We start from the raw sequence: 20,553 nt of genomic DNA, 5'->3' as shown, positions 1-20,553 counted from the left end.
AACTCACGGACCGTGAGATCGTGACCTGGCTGAAGTCGGACGCGTAACCGACTGCGCCACCCAGGCGCCCCAGTACGTAAGGATTTTTGATGGACAAAAGCGATCATTTAAAAAGTACACTGCTACTATCTGGCGTCTTAAGTTCTAAGTGACGTGCTTTTGATTTTGAAGGGGGGGGGGTTAACATTAACACCCACTCAGCTCCCTCTGGAATCTTGCAAATGGGAAGATCTGCAGACAGCAAAAAACCCCTAACCTTGAATACACCTAATTAACAGTTTTCTTGACAAGTGAGCGTTTTTGATAGAGGAAAAGAGACAAAGAAAATGGTGGGAGAATAGAAGAGCTACCCCTAAAAGTAAATCTTTAAAATAAATATCTTAAAAATAATTTAAATAGTAAAACACTTAAAACCCGATTAAATTAAAGTACAAAGCTCCCAAGGGCAGGAGCAGAAAGGAGAAATACGCATCTCAGAGATAGTTCCAGTCTGTGAAGTGGTATCAGAAAGACTTCTAATTTGCTCATGTGAGGGGAGCAAGCCTCCATATATCTTACAAACACGAGACTCAGAAGCTCATTCTCTGGCATTAACTTAATTTTGAATCTCCAAACTGTTAAGAAAAATTTTTAAATATCCAACTTATTGAAAACACCACATGGTAAATCAGCGACTGAACTGACATTACTGAATCATTCAAAAAACAAATCTTCTACAGATGTAAACATCCCTTTACTCTCAGAAAATGGTAACACTGTGAGAAAGCAGGATGAAACTGAGGCTGAAGAGAAAGAAGAGTGACAGGAGACAGCAAGAGGGACCTCACAGGGGTCCCGAGGCTCCGGGAGCCACAGACCTGCCCTGGCTTCCGGCAGGAAGCTCCTTTCACCAGAGTGTTCGGGGGCACCCTAAACCTCCTCATCCCTCCATCAGTGGAAGGGACATTTAATGGTTCTCTGGCCTTATTTTGAGATTTAGGAAATTCTAGATTAAAAAACCCCACAAATATCCCGTTCCCACACCTGTGAACACTGGTAGGGATGTTTCAACTTGACTGGCTAAGGCATCATACAAAATTTTAAACTGTACTTCATGCTCTTCCTGCAGAAAAACGACTAAGGGTGAAGTGGGATCTGGCACCATTACGAAGCTTCATCTGTCAGCTCACTGGGACCGCATCCAGCAACCTGTCACCCTCCACTGTCAGCACGTGCATGCTTTTAATAAGGTCACGCTGAAGAGCTTTAACGGAGAGCCAAACAGATCTCTAAAGGTTTCGGGTACCTCTACTGAAAAGGGTACTTGCCAACTTGTTCCCCTGGGAGAAAAACTTAACCGAGCCCTGATTACCGCAGATTCATGAGAGCATTTGTATTCGAACTCCATTTTGTGCCTGAAAGCCAGAATTAAAGGAAGCCCGCCCTTGCAAAGACGACGGGGGAGGATCACTATGTGTGGCTTCCCGAGGACCGGCTTGGGCGGGGAGTTGAAAGTACCTCCTGACACACGGCTCCCAATACGAGGGGATACCTGCAATCTCGCCACAGTCTGTGGCTTTCTAAATCTTCTTCCCCAAACGGAGGAAGAATAGGTCACTAATGATGACTTCTGAACAAAGTAAAACTCAGCATTTGAAAAGCAAATCGGCACTGTGTGACTAGAAATGACTTTTCAGCTTATAAATTACTCATTTTTAGCTTCAAAATGTTACCTGACAAAAAATAAGTAAGGGACTGAAAGACTGCAAGGTCCCCGGAGAGATGAGCTGATGGCTCTTACCTGCTTTAAGAAACGACCACATCCCCAGAGGGGGAAAAATTATTAAAAAACAAAACACGACAAAACAAAAACAATGGTGTGCAAGGTGTGAGGTGGCCTAGACATAAAGGCCTCCATCCAGTTACTAAGGAATGCATCGAAAATATGTTAGGGCCCGTGTGCCAGCACACAATTATTTCTGGTTCTTGGCCCTTTTGGGCGTTGGCGGGGGGGGGGGGTGGGGAGAATGAAAAAGCACTCCTCAGGGACAACTGACGTGTCTTTGAACTCTCCTAGGAAGAACTGGGAAGACCCTATTATCAAAATCATCTGAACACAAGTACAAGATGGGGAAAAAAAAACATTAAAAAAATTTTTTTTAAAGATAAAAGTAGAAAAGGAAAAAATTTCACATTCACGAAACCATTTCATATGCAACAGGCATTAGCGATGAACAAGTACCTATATCTTATTTCCCTGAAGCAGACGTGACATTGTTTTAAAAGACGGTTTAATCACGGATTAAGCAAAATGAGATGCTGGTTAGTACACTAAGCTCAGAGGCAACATGGTTAGTCCATCAAGTTAGTGAACTCTGTACCTTCTCCTATGAATGGGGGGTCTCCTGACAACGTCCCCAAGAACTCGCAATGAACTGAAAATGAATGGTGGAAGACGTCAGTGTCAAGGTGAAACAAAATGGACACAAATGCATGAAGCACACGGACATCACAAAGGGAAGAGACAATCCACACAGACAAACGGTACAGGAAGTGAGGGAATGAAAAACTGAGCAGTAAGAAACATCAGAACCAAAGAGGCAGGACAGCCTGACAAATCCTGGGAAGGGTTACTTTGCTCCCTCCCTCCTTCCTCCAAAGGGTTAATCAGGTGACAAGGAATGAGGTTTATTAAATTACAAAAGTAAAAGGATTAAAAAAGGCCATTTGAAGCTGTAAAAGGGTCTTAAAACTTTAAAATTCAGCTTATACTCTATGCAGATAATGTGGTAAGCATCAAACTAATTCAAGTCATTCCATTATCTCCAGAGGCATGGGAGGGGGGGCAGAGGTGTGAGGTGATCCCTAAGGCGAGGCTCAAATAGGAGAGGCCATGATACTGTACAGGTTGAAAATAAAGATAACTGATAAGGTTCCAGTCTTAGTTCAGTCTTGTAATCTCAGGCAAATCATTAGGTCTGAGCTTCAATTTCCTCATCTGGGCTACAGTCCTATCCAGCCCTGAAATCAAAGTCAAGGCACAAGGACCCCCAGTGGACTATAAAGAAAAATGGATTGCATATAAAATAAACCCTTGTTTCTTGATGTTGTTATCATCTCTGACAATACGTCCTTCCATCCTTCCTTCCTTCCCTTCCTCCTTATTATTTATTTATTTATAATGGTATGAACGCTTTCTCTTTTTTTTTTTTTTTTAACGTTTATTTATTTTTGAGACAGAGAGAGACAGAGCATGAACGGGGGAGGGAGTGAGGGAGACACAGAATCTGAAACAGGCTCCAGGCTCTGAGCTGTCAGCACAGAGCCCGACGCGGGGCTCGAACTCACGGACTGCGAGATCATGACCTGAGCCGAAGTCGGCTGCTTAACCGACTGAGCCACCCAAGCGCCCCAGATGCTTTCTTTAAAAAAAAAAAAGTACAGCGTGAATAAAGCTGGCAAGGAGAGCTTTTAGAAATGGCTTTTTACATAATCTATGATTTTGATCGTGTATAAAAACTACCCACCAGATAAAACTGCAGGTTTTCAAGGGCAGACCCTGAACTCCACCAATGTGGGGTCACAGAAAATTACGTGACATGGTCTGTTACTAAGAGAGTCTGAGAAGAGTAGCAAATTAACAAAGTGTAAGGTATTACCGTGAGCTCCATGAAGGCAGGACTTTGTCTCGTTCACCTCTGTGTCTCTAGAACCTAGAAATGCCTGGCACATAGTGGGTGCTCAATGTATGTTGGCTGAATAAAAGAATAAATGAGGGGCGCCTGGGTGGCTTAGTCGATTAAGTATCTGACTCTTGGTTTCAGCTCAGGTCACGATCTCACGGTTTCGTGGGTTCGAGCCCTACATCGGGCTCTGTGCTGGCAGAAAGGAGCCTGCTCGGGATTCATTCATTCTCTCCCTCTCCCTCCCGCTCCTACTCACGATCTCTCTCTCTCAAAAATAAATAAAACCTTAAAAAAAAAAAGAATAAATGAGTGAATGTAATCCGATTACATGCATCTATAGCTATGAAATCTGAGCCATGTCAAGGAATTTTTGTTTTAAAAAAGCAGTAACTGCTCCAGGTGAGTTTTTCACATGACCTGTTTTAAAACAACTGTCAGCCTGCCCCCTTAGCTGCTTTTCTTCATCAAGAAAGTAGCTCTCTTGTAAGCACAACTTTGTATATCTGATGGGCATCACGGCACTTGTTCGTTAGAGCTAAAATCATTTGCTTAAATTCCTGTAAGCAGACTGTGGTCAGAAGCCAACTCTAAACCGCTTTATAGCCTGCTTCCAAACTGAAGGTCTGAGACCGGGTCATATGTACACAAGTCCCCAAAGACTGGAGCATACATGGAAAACTACCAACAATTCAATGACACTGAATGATTCTCCGGTTCTCTTGCTGATTAAGTAATAACTTAGGCTTTAACAAAACCTTCTGCATTAGAAACGGAGGACAATTCCTGGGAAGCAGTGTGAAAATGGACAGTATTTGGACTGTAAGATTTCATGTCTGTTTCAAAACTGACAGGACACTATTCCCTCCAAAAGTTTTTAATCTAAGCATTTTATGAACAGATCTGGCCTGAAGGACTATTCCTGTTCATTAAACACCCACCATGTAGCAACCATATTTCACTTGAGGTTTTTATTATTACACCTATCCTTAGAGAGGCAGGTATTCTACAGATGAGAAAATTAAAGCCCAGAGGGATCAGGTAACTTGCCCAAGGTTATCTACACAGTGATTTCTAGAGCTGGGGTCTGAACCCAGATGTTCCCGATTCCAAAGCCCTCTAGGCTTTCTTCTGTACCATGGTGTCTCCTACGTTCTTTTACCACGATAACACCGGATCACACGATCAAAAGCAAGCAGACACTGAGAGAGGGAACAAATAGCCGTGCCGGGTCCCGCTCACCTGCGCTGATTCATTTCCGCGTCGCTGGCCGCGTTCTTCCCAGGACCCCAGCTGTGCCTCCGGAAAGGGGACAGGGAGCGCATCGAGCCCCTCAGCACAGAGCGGTTCGTGGGCACTTCAGTGATGCTGTCCATCTCCTCCTCGTCCATCTCACCTGAGCCAGCAGCTTCGCCCTCACTCTCTCGACCCTCAGCTCCAGCCCCATGGCTGTAGAAGCTGTCGAGACACTGCTGATCTCTGGACCTGTTCAAATTTGAAATCTGGGGGAGGGATACGTCACTGCCATGAGAGGAATGTCGATCCAAGGAAGCCGTGTCATCGGTGGAGGAACTGGATCCGGTGATATCACAGACCAACTGCTCTTCCTCGGGCTGTAACGGAGAGAAGGCATGCACAGTTGAAAATGGCAGGACCCAGAGGACAGCCTCATTATCCCCGGTCCAGGAGTGGCTGTAGAGTGACCGCAAGGTCACAGCATGATCACAGTTGGATTCAAATGGCTGCCAATGAAGGCCAAGTCTAGGTCTGTGCTCTTTCTCCCCTCGTATTAGAGGTAGACAGAACATTCCCTTCTTATGGGGGACCAGCATCTACCTCGGGCTCAGGTCAGTTCTGTAGGCCAATACCATACACTGGAAGGAAGAGAACTCTTGAGTTACCTGGGGTTTCTGTTGCATAAATGTTGCATAAAAACTCTATAAACTCATATACTCTTAGGTTTAATTCCCTGCAAACCCCAACCCCCCCCCCCCCCAAGCTTTAACTAAAAACAAGGTTGTCTGCTTGGCTACAATAATGTCGTTCTGAAGTCGATATTCCAAAAGCAAGTCTGCAATTGTTTTTAGAGTCCTTTTGCAAAATGCAGAATTGCTTATGACCCTACCTAAGGTCTGCCAAAAAGCCCATATTCTGGCCACAAATGCCTGACTAGAAGAACTCGATTCCTTTTCCTCCTTTCACACAGAACTGGCAGTGTTATCAAGCCAAATGTCACATAAAATAACCAAGTCCTGGCAATGGAGTCTTGAGTGAGTGATGATGTTCTTTTCCCTGGCCAACTTCTGGAGCCTGCAACAGTACAGTTTTGATCCCAAGTAACCTGACAGTCCTCTGTTTGCTACACACGGCACAACACATACATTGAGAGAAAGATGAACACTCTGACATTCAAAAGATGAATTTATCCAGAAGATACACAGAAGTATTTAGAAGACGCATGATCCCACTCTCAGATTTGGGCACTGAACTGTCTTAGCATCTTTATTTTATTGTGTTCTTGTAGGCTAGAGAGCAGGGATGAGGGAAAGCCATTCTGTGGTTATTTTTCCTTCCTTACAGCATTTTCCTAATTAGCCAGTCTACTCAAAGCTTTAATTAAGAGTAAAGAAACTTACAGTTCTTTGAGAAAGATTTTAAAAATTATGCAAACTAATGAGCACTTTCAGCTTTGGAATAGAAAACAAGACCTATCTATTCTAGAAGAAAAGTATTTTCAAATGTTTACGCTAACACTTCAAAACATTCTTTATAATGTTTGGGCTGAATCTTGTCAGCTCTCAGGAGTTTTTCTTCACTCTGTGGCATCCGGCTTCCTCAGTTAATTGCTCCCTAAATGATGCATGAGGGCTGAGACTGACAGGGAGGTGTGAGGGTCACTGGGATCCAGATGGGCTCTCGGGCCCTCCCAGTGAGGAGCAGCAGCAGCAGGATGTGAACCAGGGCGATTTCAACTAAAACTGCCCTGTTCTGATCATCTTTAAGAAACCCTGTAAGGATAAGATCTCGAGGTCCGTTATCAGCAAAGTCCTGTGTGTCCTTCACTGGGCCACAGTATTAAAAAAAAAAAAAAGAAAAAAAAAAAAGATGCGTTCACCAAACTGATTCTAAAATAGGGTAGGAATTATTTTAAAATAAAATCATCAAGGGACGCCTGGGTGCCTAAGTCCCTTGAATGTCTGACTCTTGACTTTGGCTCAGGTCATGATCTCACTGTTTGTGAATTCGAGCCTTGCATCAGGCTCTGTGCTGTCAGTCTGCTTAGGATTCTGTCTACCACTCTCTGTGCCCCTCTCCCGCTTGCTCTCTATCTCTCTCTTAAAGTAAGGGGCACCTGGGTGGCTCTGTTGGTTAGGCATCCGACTTTGGCTCAGGTCATGGTCTCATAGTTCACAAGTTCACACCCTACATGGGGCTCTGTGCTGACAGCTCGGAGCCTGGAACCTGCTTCAGATTCTGTGTCTCCCTCTCTCTCTCTCTGCCCCTTCCCTGCTCACGCTCTGTCTCTCTCTGTCTCTCAAAAGTAAATAAACATTAAAAACAATTTTTTTTAAAGATCAATTTCACCTGTTCCTGCTGTCCTTTTGTAAGGTGGCTGCTAGAAAGTTTACACTAACATAATGTATTTCTATTGGAGAATACTGGCCTGGACGCTTAAAAGCAATGGTGGGTAGGGGGCGCCTGGGTGGCTCAGTCGGTTGAGCGTCCGACTTCGGCTCAGGTCATGATCTCGCGGTCCGTGGGTTTGAGCCCCGCGTCGGGCTCTGTGCTGACAGCTCAGAGCCTGGAGCCTGCTTCGGATTCTGCGTCTCCCTCTTTCTCTGTCCCTCCCCTTCACCCCCCCCCCCAAAACAAACACTAAAAAAAAATTTTAATAAAATCATCCACTATTCTTTTTTAGTGAGGACTGCTCTCCAGAGGAACAATGTAAATGGTCACAAATACCAAGTTCAGGATGCCAGCTTTCTCCCTGCCTCCTCCTCAAATTCATGTCCTTCTCAGAATGTGACCTTATTTGGAAACTGGGTCCTGCACAGGTCATTAGTTCAGATGAGGTCATACGATGGTAGGGTGGCCGTGGTGTCCTCAGAAGAGACACAGGAGACACACCGGGGGGTGGAGCCTGGAGCAACGGGTTTCGGACCCAAGGACGGCCAAGGAGCGCCGACCAGAGCCTCCTGAGGGAAAGCAGCCCCTGACACCCTGGTTGTGGGACCTCCTGCCTCCAAAACAGTGAAGGAAAGAATTTATGTTGTTTGGAGCCACCCGATCTGTGCTAAGTGGTTACAGCAGCTGTCCCCTGCTTGATTTCTAGTTCTCGGAACAGTGCCAAGGGACAGAACGGGAATGATAAAATGAAATGTGGGATGAGCCCGTCCTAAAGCACACAGGCAAGGCCTCGAAGGAAATGAAAAGGAGCTGAAGTTTCCATTTAGCCATTTATCATATATTCTTATGAATCCATGCTTCCCGATCAGGAAGTGCCATGCGGACAGAGGAACAGGCCCTGCTCAGGTTGGCACCTGCTGGTCTCGGAAGGGCGCCGCGCCGCCTTGAAAGAAGGCCTGCGGTCGCCCTGGCACTTCCCCGACCTGAGACTTAAAGAACAAGCATCCACCCTTCTGTGAGACATGAAAACAAGGTGGGGAAGTTATTGGTGGCCTTTTGATACCCTGTCCGGGGTATGTCCTCCACACAGCGTTGTTCCAATGTGTGCCAAGATGTTTCTCGGTGTGTACTTTTAACTCTGATAAACAAACAAACAAATAAACAAATCCCTAAAAACTAACCAGGGTGTTCCCACCCCCTCCCACTACCCCCTCCCCCCCCCCCCCCCACAGTACACACGAGTTCTTTAGTCTTGCGACTCCTGGTAAGAATGATGTGCACAGAGTGTAGTATTCTCACACTCAAGTATTCTTATTGTAACTTTCAACTCTTATTATGAGCTGGTGGTTATTACCCGAGAAAGGGAAAAATAGGACACACTCAGAAATCACTGATCTCTCTTCTTAAGTACTGAGGTGGATGGGTTTTCTTTAATGCCGGACTGAATCTAAAGAAGGCTCTGAGTTACTTTTTCCCAAGACTTGAAGTGTTCTCAAGAGAATTTCATGGCTTCATCAAGTCTTCACACTATCCTGGCGAAACAGAAAGCAGTCCCTGGAGGAACCAGAAACCACACTGGGAATGTGGTCAGAGACTTTTGATAGCTATGCATGTGTCTGTGGATAAGCCACTTTTTCACTTCGTCTATCTATCTAATATGATGATCTTTACATCTAAAGAGGCTAGACCTTGATATAAGGCCTGTTGCAAGGTACTATTTTTAATCATGAGCAGGGAAAACAAGTGGCTTTTTTAAACGTCTGATTTTTTTTTTTTCAATATTCCCTTCCAGTCACTGAATTTATTTGTGCTTTAGTTCTTAAGGGATCTGCCAAATCAGAATATGAGAACTGTTACTTCCATCATTCTCCCCTCTCCTCACAGAAAGTACCACGTTTTAGGGATGCTGTTTTTCCATTTACACATCAGAAAGGGGAAAAACTTATGGCTTCTGTCACATAATAGAATGTTCCAGGCCTGACATTTGAAGCCATTCTTAACGGTTTTTGAGTTATGTGTCAGTCTTTCTTTAGAGAGGTTTTTAAAATGTCTGCTAACTAAATGACTTTCAGAGACTTCGGAAATTAGTCCTGATTGTATGGAAAAATGGTGCTCTGGGGTCAGTTTAACTAGTACATGTTTAAAAACCTGGTTTTGACTCCATGTAAATCCAATGTATTAGTTAAATTGGTCCCATGGCACCATTCCTTCAGGTGGTCAGGAGGGACAGCCTAAGTTCCTGAAAGTCATTTAATATATTTAAGAAACACATATATATACGTGTGTGTGTGCGCGTGCGCGCCTATTTTAGAAAAAAATCCATAGCTTTTCTTCCCCTAGTCTTACAAGCAGATGGCCAAAACAATTCTCTGCTAAATACACGTTGTCTTTTTCTCCTACGTTGTGGTACTGAGAGTGGCAGAGAAGTCAAAGGGACGGAGAAAGGCAGACGGAGAGAAGGGGTGGCTGGGCGTTGCCTGTGTGTGAGGGAGCAAGTGTACCGGGAGAAAGAACACTGGGTCCATACTGGAGACTGGCACGGGAACCCTCCCTCCCTTGAGCTGCCATCACTGGTTTTCCTCCTGCACGTGGGAGGATCGAAACACACACAAAAACCATCATCTCTACCAACATCCTTCCTTTTTTACAGCTTAGGCAATCCTGGAAATCTGCAAATGGTTACCAGGCTAGCAAGAGCCTCCAGCAGTCCAAGAGAAATGGCAAGGAATGGGCCCAGTAAGTAACACCAAGGTATGCGCACTATTATTCTTCACAAGCGCCAGTCTCTGCCGGACAGCCTGGACTCCAGCGGCAGGAGCTGAGCTGATGGAGTGACCCAAGGATACCGTTTTGCTTAATTTAAGGTCACATAAGCGAAGAAAACTGAAACTGCCAAATAATGAGGTAGATGAAAGTTAACGAAAAAGGCTCAACAATGATCCTGTCTATTCAAACAGCTTGAGAAAGTAGGTCTGTCACTTAATACACATGCAGCATGACTATTCCATAAATGTGAGTCCTAATTACTGGGTATTGCCACCTGTGGGGCTCTGTATTCAGTGACTTAGTCGTATTCTTTTAATATTTGATTTAGTAGACTGTGGAGCCTGGGTGGCTCGGGCAGTTGAGCATCTGACTCTTAATTTCAGCTCAGGTCCCAGGGTTGTGGGATAGATTTCTGAGTCCGGCTCCGCGCTGGGCATGGGGCCTGTTTAAGATTCTCTTTCTCTCCCTCTGCCCCTCTCCCCAGCTTGCATGCTCGCTCTAAAATTAAATAAGTAAGTAAATAAGTAAGGGGCACCTGGGTGGCTCCGTTGGTTGAGCGTCTGACTTTGGCTCAAATCATGGTCTCAGGATTTGTGAGTTCAAGTCCCGGATCGGGCTGTCTGCTGGCAGCACAGTACCTGCTTGCGGTTTCTTTCTCCCTCTCTGCCCCTACCCCATTCGCACCATCTCTCTCTTAAAATAAACTTAAAGAAAAAAATTTAAAAAACTGATTTAGTAGGTATTCTTACTCTCATTGTACAGATGAGAAACCAGTGGTTCAGTGAGCTTATGTAATAAGATTCTAAATTAACTGGTCTGGGGTAAGGCCCAGATTCTTTTTCTTCTTTAAGCTCTCTAGATGATTCTAAGTATAACTGGGACTCAGTCTTATTATTATATGCTACAGAGCTATGACAAAAATGTTTTAAAAAATTAAGATGGACTCCAGTCCTAAATGTAAAAGCTAAAACATAAATCTTCTGAAAGAAAACATCTTGACTGGGGGCAGACCCATCAGTAACAGGACAGGACACAGGGAGCAAAAGCCATAAAAAATTTGATAAATTACCCTTCATCAAAACTCTAAACATTCAGTACATCAAGACACGTTTATGGAAGTGAGGAGGGAAAACCATATACTGGAAGAAAACATTTGCAAAACATAAATCTAACAAAGGACTGGTATCCAGGATACATATACAATACCTACTTCTCAACAACAAAAAGACAACACTCCATTTTTTTTTTTTTTAAATGGGCAAGAAATGTGAACAGACACTTCACAAAGGAAGATAACTAAGTGGCTAATAAACACATGAAAATGTGTTTAACATCATCACTGGTTGTCAAGGAAATGCAAGTCAAAGCGATAATGAGCTACCACTTATGTGCACACCAGAAATGCTGAAGTTGAAACAAAACAATTATATGTGTTGGTAAAAACATGGAACAACTAAAATTCTCATATATTGCTGGTGAGGATGTAAAATGATACAACCACTTTGGAAAAAGGCCTGGCAATTTCTTATAAAACTAAACCAGGTTTCCTACCATAAATGATGTATCAGCCCATCAATTCCACTCATTTACCGAACAGAAATAATAACATTTATACTCCATTTGTAGGATGTTCTGAAATAAGGAAAACTAACCTGCGATGGGAAAAAATTATAACAGTTGTTGCCTCTGGGGGTTGGAGAGGAGACAGATGGAGGAGGGGCATGAGGAAATTTCCAAAGAAATGGTAATAGCCTTATCCATATGGGGGTTTGGGTTACAAAGATAAATGAATTTATCAAAAGTCACTGAGGCACAGCTATTATGGAAAACAGTATGTCGGTCCCTCAAAAACTTAAAAGTAGAACTCTCTATATAATCCAGCAATATCCCATGTCTAGGTATGTGTCCACAGGAAATAAAGACGCCATCTTGAAGACCTATCTGCACCCCCACGTCCATAGCGGCATTATTCACAGCAACCAAGACATGTAAACATCTTAAGTGTCCACACACGGATGAATAGGGAATGGAAATATTACTCAGAGTTAAAATAGAAGGAAATCCTGCCATTTGCAACAACATGAATGGACCCTGAAGGCATCAGCCTCAGTGAAATAAGCCAGAGAATGACATGACCTCGCTTCTATATGGAATCTAAGAATGGCAAACAGCCAGAATGATGGTTACCCGGGGGTGGGAGGGTAGGGGAAATGTAGAGAGGTTACCTAAAGTGAACAAAGTTTACCTAAAATTATGAGGTGAATAAATTCCGAAGACCCAAGGTACAGCATGATGACTACAGATACTATGTACTTGACATTTGCGAGGAAAGTTAAGTCTCAAGTGTTGTTACCACACACACAAAAAGGTAACTCTGAGGTGACAGATACACTGGCCTGACTGTGGTAAGCATTTCATGATGTATATGTCTATTGAAACATCATCTTGTGTGCTTTAAATATGTATAGTTTTTGTCAATTGTAACTCAGTAATACTGGGAAAGTCACTGAATAATAACCTTCACGCTACATCGCACTGTGTGTAAATTTTATGTAAAAAACCCCAGCAAACAACAACTCTATAAACACATACAGAATTCTAAGTATTTAGGGGTAAAAGTAGACTGATATCTGTAACCTATTTAGAAACACATCCAAGAAATTAAAATTAGATGGACTGGTGGATGGAGAAACAATGGGCAGATACACAGCTGTGTAACAAAGTATAGTAAGTTAACGGGAGAGCCAGGCTGGTAGGCATTCACTGTCGAGCTCTTCCAACTGTCCTGTATATTTCAGAATTTTCTCAATAAAATGCTGGGGGGGGGGGGAGGGGAAATACCTGACTGGCTCTCTTAACCAGAAGTCACACTACATAGGTGATACACAGATATATAGAGAGGGATAAATATTATATAACATATGAATGTATAAATATAAAAACAACTACACACTTTATATATCTTATTACCACACCTGAAGGGATCCTGTTTCATACTGTCAAAATACTAGTCCTTTAATTTTTAATAATTTATTTGTTAAATATTTGTAAACTGTTGTCTATATCATATATAAGGCACTCTGCCATGTGCCTTGGAAAACAGCAGCTCACATTTTAAATATCTACTATGTGCCAACTGTTTACGTCTGTCTGTCCGTCCGTCCGTCTGTCCGTCCATCCATCCATCCATCAGGCTTCACACCCAGCATGGAGCCCAAAGCAGGGCTTGAACTGACGACCCTGAGATCAAGAGTCAAACGCTTAACCAACTGAGCCACCCAAGTGCCGCTACGTGCAATAATTTAGCTAAGAACCTTAAGCATGGGACAGCAAGCTGTTCCACAGTCCTGAACTTACAATAACTTGTGCATAAACAAGAATAGTTTTTTTAATTTGGATTCTGTAGGTATATCTACTTTTATCCCTGGAAGGTTAATTTTCGGCTTGGTGATCAATACTTGAGAGCAAACTATATAGCACATGAAGGCAAGAATATTCCCTTAAGGTTTAGCATCTTAGGGGAGTTACTCTGATTTTCTTAATTGTGGATACATTTTATAACCTGGAGATAAATAAAACAAGGTGTAAGCGTTTTATCTAAATCTCTTAGGGAAAAGAGGCAGCAACTACCAGTATGTTTGTGGATTTCAATTAACCTTCTGGATAACAGGGTGGCCTAGATTGTGTATTTTATAATCTCTCTTTCTTAGCTAGTGTCCAGAAAAATCCCAGGATTTCTTCTTACTTTAAAAACAAAATCTAAATGTTATGCTGTTGCTCTATAGAAGGAAGACTTCAGGAAATATTCCTAAGAGTAATCACAAAGCTCCTAACACCAAACAGTTCTCTTTACGAGAAGGCTTATTGAATGGGCATAGAAAGTTAAGGCGGAAAGTTTGTGACAAGCATTGCAGGCTGCTAGAGACCTCTGTGAGGTCAGAGTCACACAAATGGCTGCAGGAAGTGACCTAACGCATCACTCACAGTGCACAGAAAAGCATGCTGCGATGCGTTGCCCAGGGAGGATTTTTTCGACAAGGGAGAGGGGAAGGAATTCTAGGACGGGTGATGTTTCACAGTGTGCACCGTGTGGCTGTCCACTGAGGAAGACGGTGAAGGAGGCTGCTGATGGCCTGTCTGCCATCACTCTGCTTCTGTGTAAATCACTGGCTATTTGGGTGCCTGGGTGGCTCAGTCGGTTGAGTGTCCGACTCTGGCTCAGGTCATGGTCTCATGGTTCCTGAGTTCAAGCCCCACACTGTGCTCTCTGCTGTCAGAGAGCCTTTTGTCGCCTTCTCTCTCTGCCCCTCTCCCCCACTCACGTGCTCTCTCTCTCTCTCTCAAAAATAAACATTAAAAAGAAATAAATCACTGGCTATTAAAGGAGGTATTGAGAGATTGAGAGCAAAATAACAGAAAGGAAACAGATTTGAGAGTGAGGCCTACGTACAAGTCTCCATTCTGTTACTGAGCAGCTGAGTAATTTGGACTACACTTGTTGACCAATCAGAGCCTGGATTTTCTTAGGAGTTTCATGAGATTAAAACCACCCACCCCGCAGGGCTTCTGGGAGCAGAAATGGGATCACATATATAAAACATTCAGTTCAGTGACGAGCAATCACTTTGTTAAGTATTAGCCTGCCCCTCCCCCGCTCCCTCCCTCCCTCCCTCCCTCTCCCTCCCCCTCTCTCTCTCTCTCTCTCTCTCTCTCTCTCTCCTTTTCCTTGCGTATGCAAACCCTTGGTTTTATGAATGCTGGACAAGACAGTTACTGCAAAACCTCTCCTGGTCACAAACAACTTTGGTCAAGTGGAGACAACTAAGATGAAGAACCTTCCAGACCTCTACCCAGACCATGAGACATTCTCACGTGTGCGTGAAGAGACCACCGTGCGTCTGCCATTTCGGATTTTTCCGAGGCACTCGGGGATGCAATGTGGGTAAAAGCCGATTTGGGGAGCACGCTTCAGCTTTTAACAATCTTATCTGTCTAGTCATCCTGAAAAAGCTGCCAAATCTAGCAGTGGCCATTCATATGAACAATCTCGTAAATACTTTTGGCAGTCTGAAGAAGAAGGCAAAACACAGGAAATGTGAATTCTCTTTAGCTAGGGAAATCACTCAGCTTAGTGACCAGAAAGAACTATCATTCTGCAGAGCTGGTAACACCCAGGGACAAGCTGGCAGATGCCCAGGAGGGGAGTGACAAGTATTTCTTAATGAAGACTTTGCAATTTCAAAATAACTTTTGACCATGAAAAATTTCAAGCACACATAAATGTTTAACAAATCCGAATGTATCCATGACCCCGTTTCAGTGACTGTCAGTGATTTGATTTTAAAGCTAGAACTTAGAAATACTACCTCATCTGTCTACCCAAGACAAAAGTGATAGATTTTGAGAAACACGTCCCTTCAGAACGGTATTCCCCTTGGGGGTAGGGAAGATTCAGAAGTCCTTACAATGAAAACCTCAAAATCACAGTGGAAATTACCCAAATTCTGTTATTTCCAAAACAAAAATCAAAAAACAAAAAACATCATCATTTCCTAGAGAGCTTCAGAGTAGGACAGATCTTCCCAGTGTGCATTTTTTACTTTATAGAACCCACTAAATCAACTTGCTAGGATTAAGAACAGGAATCCTGCAGTTCTGCACAGTTTTCCAAGGACCTCTGGGAGACAGTGCACACAAGGTACAGGAAGAAGGTAGAAAAGAGGGGAGGCCAAGTGAGCACGAGAGAGCCCCTGGACAAAAATGAAACAAAAGCAGCTGAAGGTACCTCCACAAAGGCTTTAACTACGTTCCAGCCCGGAATCCCAGAATGCCAAGTCTCTACCGTGACTTTTAGACACAGCATCCTCACACCGTGCTGGAGAAGCTCATCACCCACTAACACCACTGCTCTGGTCCCTTCTGCAGGGTCCTCATTAAGCCTTCATAAAGGCGTCTTCACAGCTGCCTTGTCTGTGCCCCGTCGCCCCCTCGCGATGGAGACAACCACGCATGGTGTGTGACTGAGAACCACTTGCTGATCCTGCTGTGGGAAAGCCCGAGATTCTTCTCAGGAGACAAAACAGAACTCGCTGCAACTAGCTACAAACGTAAGCAAAAGAAAGCAAACCGCCCCCATCCCCCACCCCCTCAGAGAGCCTCAAATTAAATGAAAACGCAAGGTGACTCATGAGCATGGGCTTGGCTTTCCACTGGGGAGAAGACAGTCTGGGTTCCCTCACAGAGATCTAGAAAGTTCAATTAAGCAGCTAGATGAGGAGGGGTGACATCAGCAAGCTCAGCAGCGAGCTTCAAGCCTAAACACATTAATCAGAAATGACTCTATGGTTGGTTTACACACATGACGTGTTGCAGTCTTAGCTGTGGTCCCTTCCTGCCCACTGAGAAGAATTCACTGTCGTCTGATTTAATTCACACCAAAGGAGCTTCCATTTCTTTAGGCTTTAAAACCTGCATGTAACCAACCACGATTCTACATAAGATAAAATGGCCAATGCCTTTTTCTAAGCCCCAGCAAGCTGGAGCTCCCTTCTCCAGAAGGGAGGACATAACACTTTTCTATGATCATACAGAGTGGGGGAGACGCTCAGTACGGTCAGCAGGGTCACTACCGACCAGCACGAGTTGCACACCGAGGCAGACTGTACCTTGGAGAAGATGATGCTGTCCACTTCTTCGCTGGGTGACTGAAAGAGGTCAGAGTCACTTCCAGATTCTCGTTTGAGCACACCTGGTTTTGAGGCACACTCTCTGGCCAGTCCAACATCCAGGAAGCTGTCACATCCTGAATAGAAAATGTATTCAACCAATACGTAAAAAAAAAAAAAAATTTTTTTTTACTTTCTTTTCATTCCAGCAAGTAGCCTTTTAAGTCAACCAACTAACCTCTCTGTTCCCCCAGTAGTAAGAAGCTGTAAAGGACACAGTCAAATTAGTAGCTTTCAACTCTGGTTATTCCAATTCTAGGGTGATCATTACTACAGGACAACCATGAATTTCCCATGTAAACAAAAGGTACAAAAAGATAAAATGGTAATTTAGAACCATAATTCCATCTGTATTAGATATTTAAGTGGCAATCTTTTCCTTTTGGTAATTAGAGAGTATTTTCTTTCGCTATCAAAATCAGAAGTCCTTTATTAGGAAACTATGAGATAGGGTTTATGGCCAATTTCTAAGACGTAAGTTCTTTCTGGAAACTTGTTACTTATCAAATATTGGGATAAAAGACAAAGGGGGAGCATATCTAACATAAATATCAGCGTATTACACTTATGGGTTCTGTTGAGTGAGAAAAGAAATACAATTATTTTTCTAACTTAAACAGATGACACTGGGGAGAGGGGAAATATACTAATGAAGAAAAATGTATCATGTAGAATCTGTCTTCAGTTCAATAATTAGCACAGGGACTCTGGTAAACCAGAGGGAGGAGGCCCTGACAGAAATATTATACTGTCTATCAAGGAATTCTCAAGACTTAGTACATTGAAATTAGCAAGGTATTTAACCCATTCTCTCCTATTAATTCTGTAAACAAAATATGACCTGGTAGCAACAGAATTAAACACATATGTATGTGGTAAAACCAAAAGCCCAAAAGAAAGTCAATTAATAGGTAGGTATCAACCTCCTTTAAGTAGTCTGGAGAGTGTGGTATCTCCATTGTGGTTAGCACTTTTCTGTGTGATTCAGTCAGACACGTATCAACCCTGCAGCTGATACTAGGTGATGAGGAACATAGTAGACGAGCTGACTACCTAGCAGTTCATGAGAACGCTACCTGGAGGTTTTGGTTGGAGGCAGATTCAAGAGGAGTTGACAACACAAGGTGAAAGCAAAACCAAAAAAAACCACAACGGTTTTAGACTCTATGAACAGACAGTATACCCAAGTCCAAAATGGAAACAGTCCTGCCACTATGTGACGGCTAGAACTCACCGACAGGATTGTTTGTTTCTAGGTAACATTTATTTTTATTTATTTTCTAATGTATGTTTATTTTTGAGAGAGAGAGAGAGAGACAACGCATGAGCCGGGGAGGGACGGGGTGGGGGTGGGGGGGAGGAAGGGAGGGAGACACAGGATCTGAAGCAGGCTCCAGGCTCTGAGCTATCAGCACAGAGTCCGACACGGGGCTCAAACTCAATACGGGGAGATCAGGACCTGAGCTGAAGCCGGGTGCTTAACCGACTGAGCCACCCAGGCGCCATGTCCTAGATAACATTTAGATAAAGAACTGATATGAGGCGCCTGGGTCACTGAGTGTTGGGTGTCTGGCTCTTGATTTCATTTTGGGTCATGATCCGAGGTTCATGGGATTGAGCCCTGCATCAGGCCCCGGGCTGAGCACTGAGCCTGCTTGGGATTCTCTCTCTCCTCTCCCTCTCCACTCATGAGCTCTCTTTAAAAAAAAATAAAAATAAAAAACACTGATAGACAGAAATGCACGCATGGTAACGAGGTCACGCCAGTGGAAACCATTGATATACATGTGGCTTGCACAGGAGCTGGAAAAAATGAGTCTGAGGGCAGTTGCAGATCTGTTCTTTGCTGTTCCAGAGGTAGAACAAAAAGCCCACTGAGTGGAAACCACAGAGCTTTAACTCTAGGCTTCTGGGCAATGGGTTAGCAGCTTCATAAAGTAATGACTGTCACTCCACCAGAAGGGGTGGCACAAAGGCTGAATGACTTTGTCAAGAGGTTTCAGAAAAGATGTACACATAGAAAGGAAATGGGACACCAGATAACCCCCAGTGTCTCTCTTAATTCTCAGAGTCCATGTTGGGACAATAATTGTATGTGTATGTATGCTGAGGGATAACGAGAAGAGGATGTTTATTCTTATCTCAATTAGCTAATTATTGATCATTAATAAATTATTTGCCCTGAATTAGCTGGGAATCTTAGAGGAAGGGTCAAAGGAGCAACACACTGGAATATAGGTCACAAACTGGTCACTAAAATTACCTTTTCTCCTAGTAGGGCATTTGACTAGGTACTGAGGATTATCCAAATAAAAAGAGACATTTAAAGAGAGAGAGAGAGAGAGAGAGAGAGAGTGTGTGTGTGCACCTGCATGGTGGTGGTAGGGGGATAGTATGCAACTTTGTAGTAGAAACAGACATATTAGGAAGACAATTTCAACACAGAAATACACAAATGATGCTACAGGATCCACAGATAAATCTCAGAATGTTTCAGTTGAAGAAAAAAACTGACCTCAATCCATTTCAATCTTGGTCCAAGCTATTTCTGAGTCTTCAGTTCAGTGGGAATAGGCTCTGTCTCTACAAGACTTGGAATCATGGGTATTCTCGACCCAACCCCCCCCCCCCCCCATTTTGGAGAGTATGGACAAGCTTAGGCGGAGTAGGTGGGTGTAACCTTTCTACTTCTCCCTCTCTCCCCACTTGGAAAAATCAAAAACTCCACTTCATGGTTGAGGGGAAACCAGGGGGCTGGCCAAGAAAAGAAAGGGCTGTCACAGCAACTATGCTGAGCTGCCGACTCTCCAGCGGGCAAATAGACCACGTCCACATTCCAGACTGGAAAACAAACCAACTTGAGACACTCTAATGGAAAATTCACGGGGAATATCCAGATTCGGCCCTGGTAGGAAGAGTTCACCCAGAAAATAAATCCGAGCCAGCACTACAAGGGAGCACAAATCGAGCTGGGATAAGACTCCGCTGTGTGATACAATCCTGACTGTTGAGTTGGGGGAGTGAGGTGGGGAAGGGTATGAAAACAAGGGATTAGGGGGAGAAAATGACCATAAGCCATTATGCAACCCCACAAACAGAGGGGGGCCCTAAAGGCAAAGCCAATCTACCCCCTGTGTCGTATGTCTTCTCACACGCCCTCTCCTAACGAATAACATGGAGTAGTAACACGTGAAGGTATACGCAAGAACAATGAACACTGGCTGGTTTGAGAGTCACATCTATCTGCCTTAGAGCCAGGTCTGCTTACTTTTAGTACAAAAATCCCAGGCAAGAAGTCATTTAACCCCTTAAGTCTCCACTGCCATACCAATCAAATGGGATGACTGTACCTCCCTCAAATACCTGTAGTGACAGTTAGAAATAATTTATACAAATAGTAGCCACGACTCTGCCCCTCAGCACCCAGCAGGCCTGTGATAAACACACCTAATGAAGTTAAGGCTTCACTAACCCATACTGAGTGATGTAACAAGCATCCAGGACGGACATTACCTTGAGGTGAGCCAGTCCTATTTTATGACTCATACATAATTCTGCCTATAAACTTCTGTGTCCTGAGACATTAGCTTCTTTAAAAGCTAGCAAAACGTGTCATTTTTAAGATGCTCCCTACTCATGTGGGTTTAAAATTATATATAGGCAAACAAATTACAGTAGGGAAAGGGAGGAAAGCCTACCAGCAGCGCCCACTCGCATTTGCTGAACGATGCTAATCGTAATGCATTTGTATTTATTCGTAGTTAAATAAATTT

The 20,553-nt window shown here is 43.6% G+C and overlaps 1 protein-coding gene across 12 annotated transcripts in view; it reads right to left on the bottom strand.

The window, feature by feature from the left end:
• The window catches only part of AKAP13 (A-kinase anchoring protein 13), a 332,086-nt gene that overhangs the window by 77,978 nt on the left and 233,555 nt on the right, over nt 1-20,553 (bottom strand). For 9 of the 12 annotated variants that reach the window (XM_047086640.1, XM_047086632.1, XM_047086628.1 and 6 more), the window contains 3 exons: nt 16,721-16,857; nt 4,905-5,275; nt 2,361-2,414 (listed from right to left, as the gene is read on the bottom strand). In XM_047086640.1, coding sequence (XP_046942596.1) covers nt 2,361-2,414; nt 4,905-5,275; nt 16,721-16,857 — 562 coding nt within the window. The remainder of the gene's footprint in view (nt 1-2,360; nt 2,415-4,904; nt 5,276-16,720; nt 16,858-20,553) is intronic. The other 3 variants (XM_047086636.1, XM_047086635.1, XM_047086637.1) reach the window with 1 other exon arrangement.

The sequence above is a fragment of the Lynx rufus genome, unplaced genomic scaffold (assembly GCF_022079265.1).
Source record: "Lynx rufus isolate CCGP_SWC_20201006 ecotype Redwood Valley unplaced genomic scaffold, mLynRuf1.p SCAF_21, whole genome shotgun sequence".
Taxonomy (NCBI): domain Eukaryota; kingdom Metazoa; phylum Chordata; class Mammalia; order Carnivora; family Felidae; genus Lynx; species Lynx rufus.
This window is presented reverse-complemented; position numbering and strand designations above follow the sequence as displayed.